General features: G+C 35.3%; 1 protein-coding gene across 5 annotated transcripts in view; it reads left to right on the top strand.

Moving 5' to 3' along the window:
- DNAJC5B (DnaJ heat shock protein family (Hsp40) member C5 beta) overlaps window positions 1–18665 on the top strand; it is a 113179-nt gene that overhangs the window by 47576 nt on the left and 46938 nt on the right. For all 5 annotated transcript variants that reach the window (XM_045075729.1, XM_004772959.3, XM_045075730.1 and 2 more), the window contains 2 exons: window positions 1862–1981; window positions 8785–8912. In XM_045075729.1, the coding sequence (XP_044931664.1) occupies window positions 8794–8912 (119 nt within the window). In that variant the 5' untranslated portion in view covers window positions 1862–1981; window positions 8785–8793. The remainder of the gene's footprint in view (window positions 1–1861; window positions 1982–8784; window positions 8913–18665) is intronic.

Genomic DNA, 18665 nt, shown 5'->3' with positions numbered 1-18665 from the left:
GCCTTGAGCCCAGTGCCCCGACCTAGTAGGTGACTAATAGTTGAATGACTAGATGAATAAGAAGCTGTGTGTTTTCTCTTTGAGACACAGATACACTTCTACTTCACATAGAAGTATTGCAATACTTAGACAATTTTCAAACTCATGGCTTATGTAACACATTTAAAGATTAAAAAGTAATGATTAATATTTAAGAAGTGGTTCATTATATAAAAATAATGAATGTTCCTAAAAATATTAAATTGAATTTGAAGCATAAGCTATAATTTTTTAAAAACAGTCAGCCATAATTTCATATTATTATAGCAGCTTTTTCATTTCATCAAAGGATGTTGTCTTTAAGCTGATACTATTTTTGTTCTAAATGTTTTTAGCTCTCCTCCCCCACCTACTTCTCTGCATGATGATAGGTTGCTTGTTAAACTCTGGCTAGAAATCAGGATTTATGAGATGCAGCTTTTTATTCCTATGTATCTAAAAAAAACCAAAAACAAACACAAACAAACAAACAAAAAACCCCAATGCTATCTAGAGACAAAACTGCTCCAAAATGTTCACATAAAATAACCAACGCTTGCTACCTGTTGTGCTAAGCAGCATAACTTAAATTCTGCCTTCAGCCTCAGGAACCAGATCCCATTGTGCCAAATTCAGAGTAACATCTATCTCATTTGATTTAAGACATTTTCAGTTATAGAATCTTACTCAAAATCATAAGAATTGTCCTTTCATGTGACTTTCTGTTGTATATAAAACTTAGGACATTGTTTTAACAAGAGGTTCCTTCATTCTTAAAATCACTGCGTTTATCCCTAGGACTCGGTGCCTCTTGACCAAGATTCAAGTAAAATGTTTAGATATGAAAATTAATTACCGATTAATGATTAATGTAATGAGCAAATAAACTCTCCTCTTTATTAATGTTACATGGTCTTTCCAGTATTTTTCTAATTGTTGAAGTATAGTTGTCATACAATGCTATATTAATTTCAGATGTACAACACAATGAATTAACAATTACATACATTATGAAGTGATCATAATGGTAAGTGTAGTTACTATCTGTCACCATACGATGTTATTGCAGTATTATTGACTGTATTTCCTATGCTATAATTTTCATACTGTGGCTTATTTTACATTTGGAAGTTTGTACCCATTAATTCCCTTTCCCTGTTTCACTGAACTCTCCACCCCTTTAACAACCATCAGTTTGTTCTTTGTATTTATGAATCTGTTTCTGGTTTAGTTTTGTTTTTAAGATTCCACATATAAGTGATATCATATGGTATTTGTCTTTCTCCAACTTATTCTAGGTAACATAATACCCTTTAGGTCCACCTACATAGTCATGAATGGCAAAATTTTGTTACCTTTTTATGGCTAAGTAATATTCCATTCAGATCTTCTTTGTCCATTCATCTCCTGGTGAACACTTAGGTTGCTTCCACATCTTAGTAGTTGTAAATAATGCTGCAGTAAGCATGGGATGCATCTTTTTGAATCAGTATTTTTGTTTTCTTTGAGTAAATACCAAGAAGTAGAATAATTGGATTGTATTTCTATTTTTAAATTTTTGAGGAAACTCTGTACTGTTTTCCATAATGACTGCATCAATTTACATTCCCACCAACAGTTCCCTACCTTCTACATCCTCATCAACACTTTTTATTCCTGCATATTTTCTTAATCGGCTATTCTGATAGAAACCTGGAGGCAGTTCCATGGTAGCATTTGGTTGATCCAAGCACCAGCTGACTCATGATCAACAGTTAATGTAACATTTGGTATCACCTGGTACCTTGTAATGGCAACCTTTACTGTCATGCATGTTTTATTCTCCCTTTGTTATGTTTTCCAGAGGGATAACGAATTGGCTGATAGAGTAACAAATGAAAAGTAATCTGACTCCACTGACCTGCTTCACTCTGGATGAGAACAATGGAAAGGAGTAGCCTTTTGCTTTGAAACAGTGGAACAGGTACAGAATTACTCCTTTCTTTGTTGCCTCTCTTTATTTCTTTGCACATCTATTTCCAGACCAGTTAAAAACAGCAAGTTGCTCCTGTTTTGAGAACACTGAATCGGAGTTATAGGAACAGGTACTGTGGGTTATTTGTAACATTTCCAAGTTTTCCCATCTTTAAGTTGCTATTTCTCTAAGTGCCAATGCAATTAAGAGATAATTATTTTTCTATATTAAGTAATTATGCTAGGGAGAATTATTACTTTTGAACATAAGATTAGCATTTTGGATGTGTGCTTAGCTTTAAGATACAATGTTATTTGAATAAGGAAGTTTTGCTTCACTAAGTAGATTTCCATGGAGGAATCACAGAAGGAATAATAAAATGGTAAAGCATGTTGGTTTCCCCAGTGACAGCCACTGGAAGTGTTTTTGCTCTGTTTGATGATCTAATTTCCCTTGCCCACATTCATTTTCTGAGTCTTGAAGAAAACCTTTCAAGAAAGGTATAGTTAGATTTTTTTCCATTTTTGAGAATTCACATAATGGATATAGGTGAAAAATTTTTTTTTTTTTTTTTTTTTTTTTTTTTTTTTTTTTGCTTTGAAAGGAACATTTTATGTCAACATGAAGAATTTAAAACAGCATTTGTAAGACTCCTGGATTTAGAATCTTTAAAATCAGTGTTTATTTTGAATTGGATGCCAATCATCATTGGACTACTAAACCTTCTTTTGATTATATCTTTTATCAAAAGACAGGTGAGCTGTAGGTGTTTTAGTAGCAACCATATAGTTGTCAGTGCTTTAAGAAATTATGATGTTAATGGCATTGTAATGTACCAAAAAAGTAATTTAAGTTCAGAAGATTAAGTATCATGTACTGGATGATTAAAATTAAATTACTTAAAATTTTGCATGACAACATTTTTTCTTCATTGGATGGCTTATATAGATGAGGGACTATGAATAAATAATAAAGACTTGAATTTTACATAGGAATATTAGAATTCAAAAGTCTACAGAAAAAGTATTCATAAAAATTATATTTTATATAAGGAATTAAAGAAGAATATGGCTTAATTATTTAGTATTTAGTTTAAGGTTATTTAAGGAGAGGTTTTACAAGACATTTTAACTATTACTCTGTAATTAGTATGTTCTCAGGGCACATATCTATTTTTATATATTAAAATGACTGAAAGTTTCAATGTATTACACCATTGAATTTGAAACTAAATGTCATCTACATCAATAATGTATGAAGAGTCTGGTTTCTATATCAGTAAGGAGACAGAAAAGGAAGCACGTCATTGCTGTTTGATGTATAGAGAGCAGTTCTACAGTTTTTTGGTCCCTCTATATTTCTCTCTGTAGAATTAGCCAACAACTAACCACATGAACCAACTATTGACCAACTGTCTTTATCTTATGTTCCAATGGTGATATAAAAGGGCTCTTTTTAAAAAATATCTTAACAGACTTTATCTGTTTGAAAGGAAATCTTTTGGGAATAGAGCAAAGTAGATGAAACACAGTAATTTCCAAATTCTTTATAACAACTCACTCTACATATTGTTCAATCCGCACCAAAAAACAAATCAGCTACTGGATTTTTTTTTTTTTTTCAGTAGGAATGGATTACAGTATGATTGGATTTCTGAAAGAGGGAATTTGAAAAAATACGTAAACCAAAATAATACCAAGTTACCTACCATGTTTTCCTGGGTGTGAGTTTCTACATGTGAAACTATTTGAGGGATGGAATCTGCCTTCCTTTTTTCTATCAGGAAGAGGAATGTATAGAGGGATAGCCATGGGGTAAGAATCGAAAAATCCTAAAAATGTCCCAGTCACAACGTGAGAATATCCTCCCTTCTCTTTCAGACCCTAAGCCCAGAAATCCTCTTTCCTTTTCAGTTATACAAATAAATGATCAAGAGAGTCACTGGTTACACATCGATGCAGATCCAATATTAGGCTTAGATACAAGGGCTGTAATAGAAATTTGTGCCAATTTCTTCAGAAATAAGTGGTTGTATTATTATCAGCCTAAATTTCATCTTTTCTGTGATGTTCTCCCTAACTTTTCCATTCAAGTGAACCAGTCAGTTTTGATTTAATTACCCAACAGACATTTATCACACACCTAATACATCCCAGACACAATGTTGGGCCTCTGGGGGCACAAAGCAGAATCCCTGCCCTCCAGAAAATTCCTTCTTGTTCTATCCTCAGTACTTGTTTAACCTCTAAACACTAGTTTCCTTATTAGCTTACAGTTTTGTATTTCATATTAGTCTGAAATCTCCTAAAAGACTTGGCCTGAATTGCAGGACTTGAATAAATAATTGAATTTTCTGCTGTGGGTATTACCATAATCTGTTTAACAGATGATCTTCAGTAAGTATAAATCCTTTTCCTGGATTAGTGACAAGATCCAAGTAGGAAGGAATCCAAGCTGGTCATGGGGCATGATGCTCACAATTGTGGAGATTGTGCATGTCTGTGTCTTGTTAAGATTAATTTCAGGACATCTGTTGATTAATGGGAGCCATGATATCTCTTATTTCATGAAATAGATGAAGAGTGAATACATTTTTTCCCTCAAATCCAAATTGTTTCTTTGGAATGCTGAATATAGACATAAATAAAGCAAAGATAACTACTTGTCATACTTTCATTTCTTCTTAGTTCTCCCTAATAGCTATCCATAAACTTTTGCTGTGAAAGTGTTTTTTTAAAATTTTTACATTTATTTATTTATTGTCATTTTAAAAAATTAACATATAATGTATTATTTATCAGTGATACAGGTCTGTGAATCGTCAGTTTTACTTAATTCACAGCACTTACCATAGCACATACCCTCCCCAATGTCCGTCACCCAGCCACCCTGTCCCTCCCGCCCACCCCCCAGCAACCCTCAGTTTGTTTCCTGAGATTAAGAATCTCTTATGGTTTGTATCCCTCCCCGGTCCCATCTTGTTTCATTTTTTTCCCTCCTTACCTCCCACAATCCTCTGCTATGCCTCTCAAATTCCTCATATCAGAGAGATCATATGATAATTGTCTTGCTATGAAAGGGTCTTAACCCAGATTTATCACTGCTCCTTTTATCTGTACTAGTAATGTCTAAACAATACATCTGAATGAATCTGTTTGAATATCTTAGTATATGTTGTTATTTCCCCAAAGTATTCATTTCCAAGTACCAGGAAGCCACATTCAACTTAAAGGATGAGTAGACGCAATAATTTAAGATTAGCCTGGCTTGGAAGCCCATGGGGAACCACTGGTGGTGTTTAATTGAGAGAGTACATGACAGTTAGGAGTTTGGGTTAACAGTGAACAAAACCTAGCTAAAATATGCTGAAAAGAAAAAAAAATGTGTGTAAATTTGTGTATGGAGAGGAATTTTATTGGTTAAATCCAAGGAAAAGTTGATTGGCAAGCTGTAGGAGGGGAAGAGTTGTGCACTCTGAAGTGCACTCTGAAACAACTGGAACCAGAAGACTGAACTCTACTGGGTCTCTCTCTCCATCTTTCAGCCATGACCTACCTTCTGCGGATCAGTTTGAATCTCTCATTTCAGGCCAGCCAGTAATACCTAAATTTTACATTTTACTGGTTTTACCATCTGCAAGAACTTCCTATATATTAAAAAAATGCTAGGGAAGAACTTCTATTGGTCTGCCTTGGTACCTACTCTCTTTCTCCTCAACTGAGATCAGGTAAGACTGAAGTAGGTGTCAGGAAGGGCATATGTTGCAGTGGGAATCTGAGCATCGCCCAGTAAAAGGAGATCTAATAGACTAATAGTAAAGTTATCTGCTACAATGATCTATGGCCCAAATTTCCCAAAAGGCATTTGTTAAGCTGGCTTATATAACCCCTAAGTTCCTATCTTACAGTCCAAAATTTGAATTATTACGTTGATATTGTCTTAGTTTGTGACTCTGGGGATCCTGTGGCCCTAATCCTTGTCCACAAAGCCACACAGAAATACCTATCTTCCAAATCCCACTCATTTGTGGCATTTGGTATTACTTGTGAGAGACCAGCTGGTTGCCTCGATTCCTGGGAACCTGGATGAATGTATAGTGGAGAGCATCAGTATCTCGACCATTTCTTTGTATGGTGGTAGTAGGACAGAGGGACCAGGGAAGGAAGTAGAGAGGGTGTCAGACATTTGGGTACTTCTTCCTTCAATTGTGAATAATCAACTGGGCTGTGATTCTAAGGGCTGACCTGTAGGACTGAAACACAGAGATGAATGACATACCCCAAGCCTTGAAATGCTTACTCCCTAGGGAAGTTGTGATGGGTAGGCAAGAAATGTAAGAGCAGTAATGAAAGTAAGTGCACAATTTACTGAATGGCTGCTGGTCAGTATGGACATTAGACTTCGTTCAGTGGCACGCAAAATCAGATTCCTTCTCCTCTTATCCTTGTGTGAACCAGGAACTTGGGACTGGGGTCCTTCTGGCCTCCATGGACACTAGTTTTACAAGAAGCTGATTGAGGAAGGGATGGTGCAGCCACGCCACAAAATAAGCCCTCGTCCTTGGTGACTTTAGGCAAGATTTTTGCCCACGTCTGACTTTTTTCAGTATTCTTCAAAGCTCACAAAAGTATTTTGGAATTCCTCATATTGTTGTTCATTGAATTCTTTTTTTTTTTTTTTTTTAAAGATTTTATTTATTTATTTGTCAGAGATAGAGCGCGAGCGAAATCGAGCACAGGCAGACAGAGTGGAAGGCAGAGTCAGAGGGAGAAGCAGGCTCCCCGTGGAGCAAGGAGCCCGATGTGGGACTCGATCCCAGGACGCTGGGATCATGACCTGAGCCGAAGGCAGCTGCTTAACCAACTGAGCCACCCAGGCGTCCCGTTCATTGAATTCTTTAAGACCACAAACACTCACGGTACAACACTGGGGTCTCAGGGACCCCTAAGGCCACCCTGACCCACTAGTTGACATCTAGGGTCTCTGCTCTTGCATATGTTGGTTTGGTTGGTCATTAGTCTGGTGAGAACAGAGTTGGGAGGTCAGCTCCATTCAACCCCATCCACCACTGGGATGTCCAGTTCAGCTGTTGTCACTGTTGTCACCAGGGATTTCCTTTGTTGGACATGAGTGTCTCCACAGTCCTAAGACAATCTCCTGAGTCCTGGCATATTCATTCATTCATCCTTATAGCACTGGCTGTACAAGGCTCAAAGCTAAGAAATGCACTGTGATTTTCAAGGAACTTCCATCCCTTGTAATCTAAGGACTTTGATATCTAAGTAAATTTTTTCCCTTGTTTTGTATTTGTGGCAAAATTTAACATTTACTCTTTGAACTATTTTTAAGGGTATAATTCAGTGATACCAAGTACAATCACAATGCTTTCTAATCATCACCACTATTTCTAGATTTTTTTCATCATCCAAAACAGAAACTCTGTGCCCATTAAATAATAATTCATCATTCCCCATGCCCCACAGTCCTTGATAACCTCTACTCTACTTTTTGTCTTGACAATTTATTTATTCAAGGCATCTCATGTAAGAGGAATTATATAATATTTGTCCTTTTGTGACTAGTTTATTTCACTTAGCATAATATTAAGGTTCATCTATACCTTAGCATGTATCAAAATTCCATTTCTTTTTATGGCTGAATAATATTTCATTGTCTGTACATACCACATTTTCTTTCATCTGTTCATGGACATTTGGGTTGTTTCTACATTTTGGCTGTTATAAATAATGGTGAACATTGGTGTATGATCACTGGTGTATGTTTTCTCTTCTTTAATATATGAATATGTTTAATTCTTATAACAGCCTCAGGATTCTAGGCACATTTCAATCTCTAGTTCACAGATAGGGAAGGTCATGGCAAGGCCAATATTCTGAAAAGCTTGACTATGGTGCAGTCTCTGAATTACATATGGTGCTGCCTTTAATAAAAAATAATTATCTTATTCTTTGAACCCATTATGTCCTGCATATATTATATACATTATTTCTAAATCCCTAAGATATCCTTGTGACGTGGGTTTTATTATCCTTTTATTATAAATGAAGCCCTTAAGCCTTAGAGAGAGGTTTAGTGGTGGATGTGGGAATGCCCCTAGGTATGCTTGCTTATCTTTGCTGCCCTAGAGCCAGAGCATGGAAGGCAGATTTTATCTGGGTCTTAGGGGTAGCACCATTCCTTCTGGATAGACCATAGGGAAATGATTAATCTCAGGTGCAAAACCCATGAGCACTGTGGGGGATTCTGACATCCTATAGGTGTAGATGAGAAGTTCTATCCTGGCTCCCAGATGATTTTTTCCCTCTGATACTTCAAAAAGTTTTCTTTCTTTATTTTTTTAAATTTCTTTTTAAAACTCTTGCTCTAACAATGGCAAGGCCAATAGAATCAAAGTAAAATGGGAGATTATTTCCACTGCTAGCTAAATTTGGAAAATATACAAAAAAAGCTGTTCAAATTCTGGCAGAAAAGAATTGACATAGGCTGACCAGTGAGGATTTATTTCCAACAATTCTGAATTAGCTGGGTATTTAGATAACATTTCACTTCTATTTAACCATGTGGACAAAGCCATATTCCATTTACATGACTGCCTGTAGCCTTTAACAACCTGACTTGAAGCTCTTCTTTTGGCTCTCCTAACCCTTTTCTCCTCTCCTTGTGTGGCTGGCACACAAATGTACCTTAGATTGTCATTTTGCAAAAGGTTAGAGATAGACTGTCTTTCTCTTTAGATAGTGGGACCCAGTATGCATAACCTTCATGGCTATTTCCCCTTTTTGCTTTCACAGCTTGAGAAAATGGCATGTAACATACCTAACCAAAGACAGAGGACTTTGTCTACATCTGGAGAAGCTCTATATGAAATTCTTGGTCTGCATAAGGGAGCATCAAATGAAGAAATTAAGAAAACCTACAGGTACAGAGAAAGTTCAATGATGACATCATTCTACTACTAGCAATAGTTATTTTGTGATAGGCAAATTGTGATAGGCCCCCAATTAAAGACAAAAGCTTCTTGCAAGACCAAGTAATCGGAATCTTGAACCTCATGTCCCCTGTTCTACAATATGGACTGTTAGAAATAGACAAGTATGAAACTCACTTTTTGGGCCTTATAAAAAGGAAGCTTGTGTTCTAGGCCTTCAGTGTGAGAGAAAGACAGAGATCACTGAGAATGACCAGGAGTTTGATTTAACTTAAATGATATAGCATCATGGAATCTGGTAGAGGGATTTTAAAAGTGGGGGGTGGATTGTCACAATTGTCATATTTTATGCTATGCTTTTCAAGTCTTCAATTTTGATTTTTCATATCTGATCTAGTTCAGAGTTAGATATAATTGGGAAAAACTCAAATATATTTTTCTTTAGAGCTCCAAGAAATTAAAAAAGTATTGAGCAGGAAATACTGTATAAAATTTGAAATTGCTCAAAAAGAAGACAATAACATTTATTCATAATAATATCTCTATCAGTAATTATTGATATTTTGTTTTCTTCTAGTCTTTTTTTCTGTCTAGATAAGACATTTTAAAATCAAATTGGATTTGTCAATACCCCTTATTTTTTAACAAGGTTCTATCATGTAAATATCTTGGTATTATTAAATACTGAATTTTTTAATGAAGCTTATAGTCATCCTGTAGTATCATCACTTTGAGCTATTTTTTTTAAGTTTGTTCTTTTAATTTCCTCCTATACTTGATATTCCTACATGCAAATCATGATGCATATTTCCAAATATTTCATTATTTTCTTTTTAAAGATTAAAGATTATTTATTTATTGAATAAATTATAGCATGCAAGTAGGAGTGGGGAGGAGATGCTGAGGGAAAGGGAGAGTGGGAATCCTAAGCAAACTCCCTGTTACCACAGAACCCCCTACAGGGCTCTATCTCACAATCCTGAGATCATGACCTAAGCCAAAATCAAAAGTTGGACATTCAATCGACTGATCCACTCAGATCCCCCTTATTTCCTTATCAAGGAATAAAGCTGTGCCTTTAGAGGAAAAATTAAATCAAAATATAAATGAAAGTTTCAGATTTTAATTGGTTACTTCTTGATTTGACCTTGAACTTGGTTTTTTAAAACTTAGAGTGTATATATTTTTTGACATATGGGAGTTTAGAATTATGAAGACAAATTTGCTAGTAATTTTCTTTGTGGATTTTATCTGTGATGTTTAAAAAGCTACTCTTCATTATAATATTATAAAAATATTAACCCATGTCTTCTTTCAGTACATTTATAATTTATTTTCACATTAAATCTTTGATCCATTTGGAGTTTATTATGACATATGGTATGAAGGTGAGAGTCTAGATTTGTTTTTTCCCAAATCACTAGCCCACAAATATTTACTGAGTTCTCCATTTCTATGTATGAATGGGAAATTCTTTGACTTTGGATTGTAACCCTCACCATGTGGTAAACCGTGGGACCTGAAATGCCTTTAAGAAGCATGTGAAGAATAAATGACAGAGGTGAAAATTGCCATTTGGACCCAAACAGTTCTGTGAAAATGGTCAAGGAGCTTGATCCAAAGTCACTATCAATCTTATAGTTTATGTTTCACTTAAGGTACTGGGGACAGAAAGTCTTTACCATTTCGTTGTTCCCCAGAGTTATTTAGAAGTGTACCTGGGAGCTGTTCAACCTCCTGTGGATAGATACCCTTGGCTGAAAGTTATTAGACTTGTCTTTTGAGGCTTCAGGCTGAGACACCATGCTGGAAGTGGGGGTTTGGAATCAAAGTAATTACACCGCAAGCTTATTACCTATAAAGATGCTCCCCCAAATGAGAAAAAGAGTGATACCTAACTACCTTGTAAGCCTGAAAACCCACTTTACTTTACAAATGTGACTTTTAATTGCCTCAATTAATTTTGTAAGCTAAAATTTCAGGTCATATCCTAATTAAGGCACTAATTATGCTGAGTTGTTTGCAAGTTTAATAATTACAACCTAAAATCTTTTCATGTAATCAGTGTCCTGCTATTAATTTTGTTTTAATGTCATACAAATATCATTTTTCCAGCTGATTAGGGTGCTAGTATGCTGCCAAAAGCATCTACTTCTATCTAAATTACACATTTGTATTCTGCAAGTTATTATTCAAAATGTATGAGCAGGCTGAAAACCCACTGAGAACATTATTCTTATATTCAGAGATCTTGATCAAAGCAGTCACAATATAGTGAAATTAAAAGTCAGTGAAATTTAATAAAATTACAAACTGTTGAATCCATACTCTGCTTGACCAATGTTGCAATGCTTGGTTGTGCTCTTGAAAGCAAGGCTGAATTAGATTTCTTCTTCTACATTTTATTTTTATTTTTGAACAGATAATATATTCACCTGATTAAAATAAGAACATGCAAACACATATACAAAAAAACTTTCCCTTCTACTTCATATTTCCTAGGTTCCCTCCTCAGGAAACGCAATTCTTTGTGTACCATCTAGAGAGATTTTAGGCCTATATAAGCTTATATAGAGATCTTCTGATCTGAGAAAAATGGTGTAGACTTGTTTCTCTCTGCTCCTTCCTGTCAAGCATAACTAAAAGCCTTGGAAATAACACAAGTGACAACTAGAGAAGAATCCTAAAAAGTAGAAACAGGAAGATGAATTAGTTAGGGACCAGAGGACCAAGGGAACAACACAGTGGCAGGGCACGCTCTGATTCTCCATCTAAGAGACTATAACCCAGGCCCAGCCTTTCCTGATACCCAATCTAGCAAGAGAAAGCAGACAGATAGCCTTATTCTTCCTCCAAACTGAGCAGGAGTCCTGGCAACAACTCTAGACAAGCCTAGAAGAAATAGCAAGGAGAACAAACTGAATGTTCCCCAAACAGTAAACTACCAGAGAACATACCCACCATCTGAGACTCCCTTCTCCTACCCAGGGACTTCACCTGACAGGGGAGATTACCAGGTAGGATTCTTTCACCAGCACCCAGCCCAAAAAGTGTTTTCTGTCTCTGCAGCCTGGAGATTCCCTTTCTCCACATAATGGCACCAAGTCACTCAGCCTGGGAAGCTCCTTTCACTTCCTCAGCTAGTACCAACAAGTACCAGTGCGGTCTCAGAGGCAGGAGACAAAGAAGACAAACATAGTACCATCAAGGCTCTGAAAATCAAACTGTCATTGGAGCCACCGCCCATAAAAGTAGGCTATGACCTACACGCTAAATCTAAACACTCAATGCCTGTTAAAATAAAAAATTTAAGACCCAGAGTCTCATAACATAATAGCAAAAATTTCCAGATACAATTAAAATCAGTTATCATACTAAAAAACAAAACAAACAAACAAAAAAAAAAACAAGAGAATTGTAACTTGAATGAGAAAAGATAATCCTCAGCGTCTCACACTGAGATGAACCAGACATTAGAATTATCTGACAAGTAACTATCATAAAAAAAATTCTACAAACAATTACAAATTCTCTTTAAACAAGTGAAAATAAAAGCATCAGAAAATTTCAGCAGAGAAATAGGAATTTTAAAATGGAACCAATGGAAATTAAAGAACTTATAATAAAAATAACTTGAAGAGTTCAGTCATAGAGTACAGCTAACAGACGACGGAATCAGTGAAGTTGAGGACAGATCCATAGAATTTACCCAATTGGAACAAATGAGAGAAAATAAACTGAAAAGAAACAGAGCCTCAGGAACCTATAAGACCATAACAAAAGATCCAACATTCATAGAACTGGTGTCATAGGAGGGGGGAAAGACTGAAGGAGTATTCAAAGAAATAATGACTGGAAATTTCCCAAATATAACAAAACATATAAATTCACAGATCAAGCAGCTAAGTGAATTCCAGAAAGGATAAATCCAAAGAAATCCATGCCCAGACACATCATAATTATACTTCTGAAAACTAAAGACAAAGAAAATACCTTGAAAGCAGCCAGAGAGAAACCATGCATGATTGATAGAGGGACACCAATTCAAAAGGCAACAAATTTCTCACCTGAAACAAAAGAGGCCAGAAGAAGTAGCACACCACCTTTCAAGAAAGAAAAGAAAGAAAATTACTATAAACTGAAAATTCCAAATCTGATGAAACTATACAGGGAATTAAGGGGAAATTAAAAAATTCCTACATGAAGGAAAACTGAAAGATTTTTGTCACTTAGCCGGATATGCTTTTACAGAATAGCTGAAGGACATATTATAAAAGAAATGATAAAAGAAGGAATCCTACATTATTAAGGAAGGAAGAAAGAACAATGGAAAATTTAGAAATATGGGTAAATATAACATACCATCATCTTCATGAATTTTCTAAATTATATATGACAACTGACACAAAAATTCTTAAACCATCTGGTACTCAAGACAATGATATTTAAAAGCGGGGAGGACAAGAAATGAAATGAAAATGTTCTGTACTTAGATTGGTAAAACACTGATATCAGTAGACTGTGATAAATTATATATACATACTCAACCACTAAGAAAACTGTACAAAGTAATGTACTCCCAAACACTACAATAAAGCTCTTCAGCCCTGGGAGATTTCTGGGAAGCCCTAGGCACCAAACTTCCAAGCATGCCATGAATTGCCCAGATTCCTAGCCATTAACAGTAGACTGAGATGGCTCAAAGATGGCATCCCTACCATAGCCTTACAACAAAGCTACCTAATTCTGTGTTCCCCTTGGTAAAATGAATGAGGCAAATACAGTTCACCAACCACTTTAGGCCTGTCATAGGGTATGTCACTGTTCTTGACACTGACTGGCACATAAAAATCCTTCACTCCAAACCCCGCAGATTGTTGATCTATACCTTACACTGCTGCCTAATTATAATGAAGCTAGGAAGGCTGATCAGGGCATGTAGCATGTAGTATGTCTAGAATCTCTTAGAATCCTAATGGCTTTATAACAAGGCTTGATCATTATTCAACAAATATTTCTTGAGTACTGTTTTGAGCACTGAGAAAATTGCATTGAACAAAAGAGATGAAATCCCTACTTTCCTGAAGCCTATATTCTGGGCTGGGGGAGAAGAGGGGCTTCGTAATAAGGTATACAGTCTATCAGATATTGGTAAGAGCTGTGGAGAAAAGCAAAGCAAGTAAGATGTTGGGGAGTGCTAGGAGTGGTGCTTGAAGTCACATATTCTCTTTGAGGTGTTCCAAGTTGATTTTAACACTAAACTCCCTCAGTTGCAGTGAATTTTAAGTATAAAGTAGCAGCAGTTAAGAGTAGAGGGTATGAAGTCAGAAGGACCTGGATTCAAACCTCTTCTCTTAGCCTCATTTTCTTCATGATTAAAATGGAGAAAACAGTACTGATTGCAGAGGGTTGCTAAGGATTAAAAGAAGTAATATATGTAAAGTGTTTAGCCAAGTTCTGACACACAGTTACTGTGTACCACAAAGAATACATAAGGCACCAGAGAAAGAAGCCTGTAGAATGGCATTCTTCAAAGTTGGCTACGGCATGGGTGTAAGAAGACTGTCCAAGAAATATGTGTGTGTATGCATGCCTACGCATGTATGTGTGAGAGTGAGTGCGTGTGTGTGTGTGTGTGTGTGTGTGACTGTGTGTATAGTTTCTGTGATATTTAAATTCTGTTGATAAATTTAAAGGAGTGTTAAAACTTTTATTTTAACATGTCAATGTCTATAATATGCTGAAAATTACACCCTTTGCATCTGTTTTAACTTACAAAAAATTTAGATGTAAAGTTTAAAATGTTGAGAGGACAATTTCTCAAATTTATTTTAAGGAGCATATAAGCAAAAAATTAGAATCTAATTGAGGGAGGGAGAGAGAAAGAGAAAGATGGAAACCTAAACATCATACCCAAAATGATTATGAGGAACCATTTAGGTTGATTGGGAGAGAAAGGCGATGGGGGCCTTCCCTGTAGCATATTATATATTCCATAACTCACTTTGCTGTTATGAGAGCATAAAATTCTCACAGGTTGTAATTCACTCTTCTTTTCTGCCTTTCCCATTCCATCAATTCCCTCAGGCCAAGCATTATGTTTTGTCTTCCATTGCACTTTCATTAGTTCTAGCTAATATTTACTAAATTCAAAAGTGAATTGGTCAACAGATAGATTTTGCCTGTGGGTGTATGTCTCTTTCTCCATACTTACATTTTTAGCTTTGTCAGGACCTTGTCTCAAATGTTTTGCCATGTAGTTGAGCAAAGAGTCATTCACTGACCCAGTAAAGAGAGGGACAGCTCAGCAAGGAAAGACTACAGTTTCAGACTTGGACACAGTGCACTTTTTTATGGCTTGAGATCCTCAAGTAAAATGTAGTTAGGGGATAAGGAGTAGAAAACTCTAAGAAAATAGAGCCAGTTATGTAAATATAGAAAATGTGAGTATCAAGTATTGAAATTTACATTAAAAGTTACATGCAACTTAAATGTTTTTATTTACACTGATGTGTACATTTTTAAATTTAGATAGAAACAAGAGTAAGATACCCAAAGGAAAGTCAGCAGGTTTTTCTAGTGTTTTGGGTACAGGGACCTAACAAAATGCTGGCCTACTTGAGGAGAAATGAGACAAAGATGTAGCCCTTCCTTACCTCCTCAGAAAAAAAAAAAACACAAAATCAGAGTGAACTAGTTTTGTACATTAGCACCTGGGTTTATGTGCCTCATGGATGAGCTTGTTGATGAGCTCACAGGGCACAGGGACTCGATTTTTCTATTTCATTCAATTTCACATGGAATTTTCTGGAAATCATCCTCCATCTCTGAAGAGGTGAGTTTGCACAGAGTAGACCAACATGAGGCAAATGCTATTCTCACAAGAAGCAGGAAAGAGTGTCATTTCCATAGTGATCTGTGGCAACCCCAATCTGTGGTGCTTTTACCCATCTTTATTAGCAATTATAGGTCATAACAGAGGCTGCTTATGAATAAAGTGTAAATGTCAGGGGATTGCATAGCTAATAGAAGAATTGTAAATATTTACAAGGCAAAGTGATGATTCAAGCTCACAAGATAAATTGAAATTAATCTCTATCAGTACTAATTTGTTTCCTGAATTCTAAAACCTTCCACTAAAAAGAAGAGTATATGAGGCTATCTCAGAGTTATCTTTCAGGTCAGTGGTATAACCCCCTTTGTCCCATGGCAAATATTCTTGGTCCTTTTAGTTCTTCACACTACTTCATTTGTTCCTGGGCACTAAAATTGTTATGACCAATGACATTTTTTCCCCACCCACTCATTCACTCATCCTATTTATTTTTGGATATTTATTTATTTATATTATACTCTCACCTTATAAAGAGTTAGATTTAGTAAGGTTGAAAGATACATATAGAAGGACAAGCAAAATAAGGGAGACTATGGTAAGAAGAATAGATTGACTTGAGCATAGAATTCATATTAATCATTTAAATGAAAAAATGCTTCATTCCATCACTTATTCCAGTCCTAGAAACTATGCTAGTTTCTATAAAGAAATCAGTTCTGTCATATCCTTGGGAATCTAGAAGCTACTCACCTGCCCACAGTTGTACACACACTGGGAAAGACTTGAGAAAGCCCTAAGTTCTCACTTCTGGCTGACCTTGTAGCTCTGTTCAAGCAGGAATAAAGGCTAAGGGAGAGTTGTAAACTCTCTGGCTCAGCACTGAAGATGTGTCCTAACACACATAAAATTCTATATATAGTAAAACCATCCATATAAAATGAAGGGAGATATTAATTTATTTCTAGATAAATGAGTAACTGAGTCATTGGCAGACCTTTTCTATAAGAAATGCCAAAAGGAATCCTTCAGAGTGAAATGAACACTGGACCATAATCTGAATCCACATGAAAAATTAGGGAACACCAGTAAAGGTAATTGCACAGGTAAATATGTTTGTAGGTCCTCTTTTTTTCCTATCTAATTTGAAAGATAATTGCATAAAACAATAATTATATATCTATGTTGAATGACACACAATGTATAAGGATGTAATTTGCAACAATAGCAGCATTAATGAGGAGATGGAACTATATAGAAGTTTTTGTGTACTTTTGACAGCATATTAATGTGAACTAGATATTTAAAAATTAAGATGTTAATTTTAATCTGAAGGGTAACCACATACACTAAAAAAGCCTTAAAAATATATAAAAGAAATGATACCGGAATTATCTAATTCCTAGTAATGGAAAGAAGCTAGTAATAGTAATAGGAGAATTGAACAAAGGGATGTAAGAATATAAATAGAAGAGTGCCTGGGTGGCTCAGTCGGTTACTGTTCAACTCTTGATTTCAGCTCAGGACTTAATCTCAGGGTTGTGAGTTAAAGCCCTGCATTGGAATCCATGCTGGGCATGGGCTCTACTTAAAAAAAAAAAAAAAAAAATAGAAAGAAAGAAAGAAGGAAAGAAAGAAAGAAAGAAAGAAAGAAGGAAAGAAAAGATACAAATAGTAAAATGACCAAAATCCTTCCTTATCAGGAATTACTTTAAATATAAATGGATTAAAATCTCAAACTAAAAGACAGCGATTGGCAAGTGATTTTTTTAAAAAAAAAAGATTCAATTCTATGTTGTCTCTAGAAACAGTCACCTTAGATTAAAAGACAAATAGGATGAAAGTGAAAGTTGTAAAAAAAAAATATTATATGGAAGTAGTAACCCAAAGAGAGCTGTAGTGGCTATACTAGTATCAGACAAAATAAACTTTAAGACAAAGTTATCAGAAACCAAAAAGGAAATTTATTTATTTTTTAAAGTCAATCTTTCAAGAATATATAGCAATTGGAAACATATATGTGCCTAACAACAGAGCCCTGAAATACATGGAGAAAAAACTGATGGAATTGAAGGGAGGGACAGATGGTTCAACAGTAATATTTGGAGACTTCAATAACTCACTTTCAATAGTGAACAGAACAACTAGACAGAAGGTCAGCAAGGAAACACAAGGCTTGTACAATACCATAAGCCAACTAGAACCATTGAACATCTACAGAACAATCCACCCAATAACAGAAGTGCTCATGGAATATTCTCTATGTTAAACCATATGTTTGTTCACAAAACAAGTATCAATAAATTCAGAAATATTTGAATCAAAGTATGTTCTCAGCTATAATGGAATAAAATTTGAAATAAATAACAGAAGGAAATTTGGAATAATCAGAAACATGTAGAAATTAAACAACACACTCCTAAATAACTAATGCATCAAAGAAGAAATCACATGGGAAATTGGGAAATACTCTGAGATTAATGAAAACAAAAACTTATGGGATGCAATGAAAGTAATTCTCAGAAGGGAATTTAGAATGGTAAATGCCTACATTAAAAAGGAACAGAGATATCAAATAACTTAAACTTCAACTTTAAGAAACTAGAAAAAGAATCACAAATTAGACCAAAAGCACGAGGAGAAATAAGACTAGTAAAGATTAGAGTGAAAACAAATTAAATAAAGACTAGAAGAATGAGAAAACCCACAAAACCAAAAGCTGGTTATTTCAAAACACCAACAAGATTGACAAATCTTACCTAAACTGACCAAGAAAAAGAGAAAATTCAAATTACTAAAATAAGGAATAAAAGCACAGGGACATTACAATTGATCTTGAAAGAAAAAAAATTATAAAGAATACTATGAACAATTGCTTACCAATAAAATTAGACAACCTAGATAAAATGAAC

Source organism: Mustela putorius, unplaced genomic scaffold (assembly GCF_011764305.1).
Source record: "Mustela putorius furo isolate JIRA1106 unplaced genomic scaffold, ASM1176430v1.1 tig00000151_pilon_pilon_pilon, whole genome shotgun sequence".
NCBI classification, from domain to species: Eukaryota; Metazoa; Chordata; class Mammalia; order Carnivora; family Mustelidae; genus Mustela; species Mustela putorius.
This window is presented reverse-complemented; position numbering and strand designations above follow the sequence as displayed.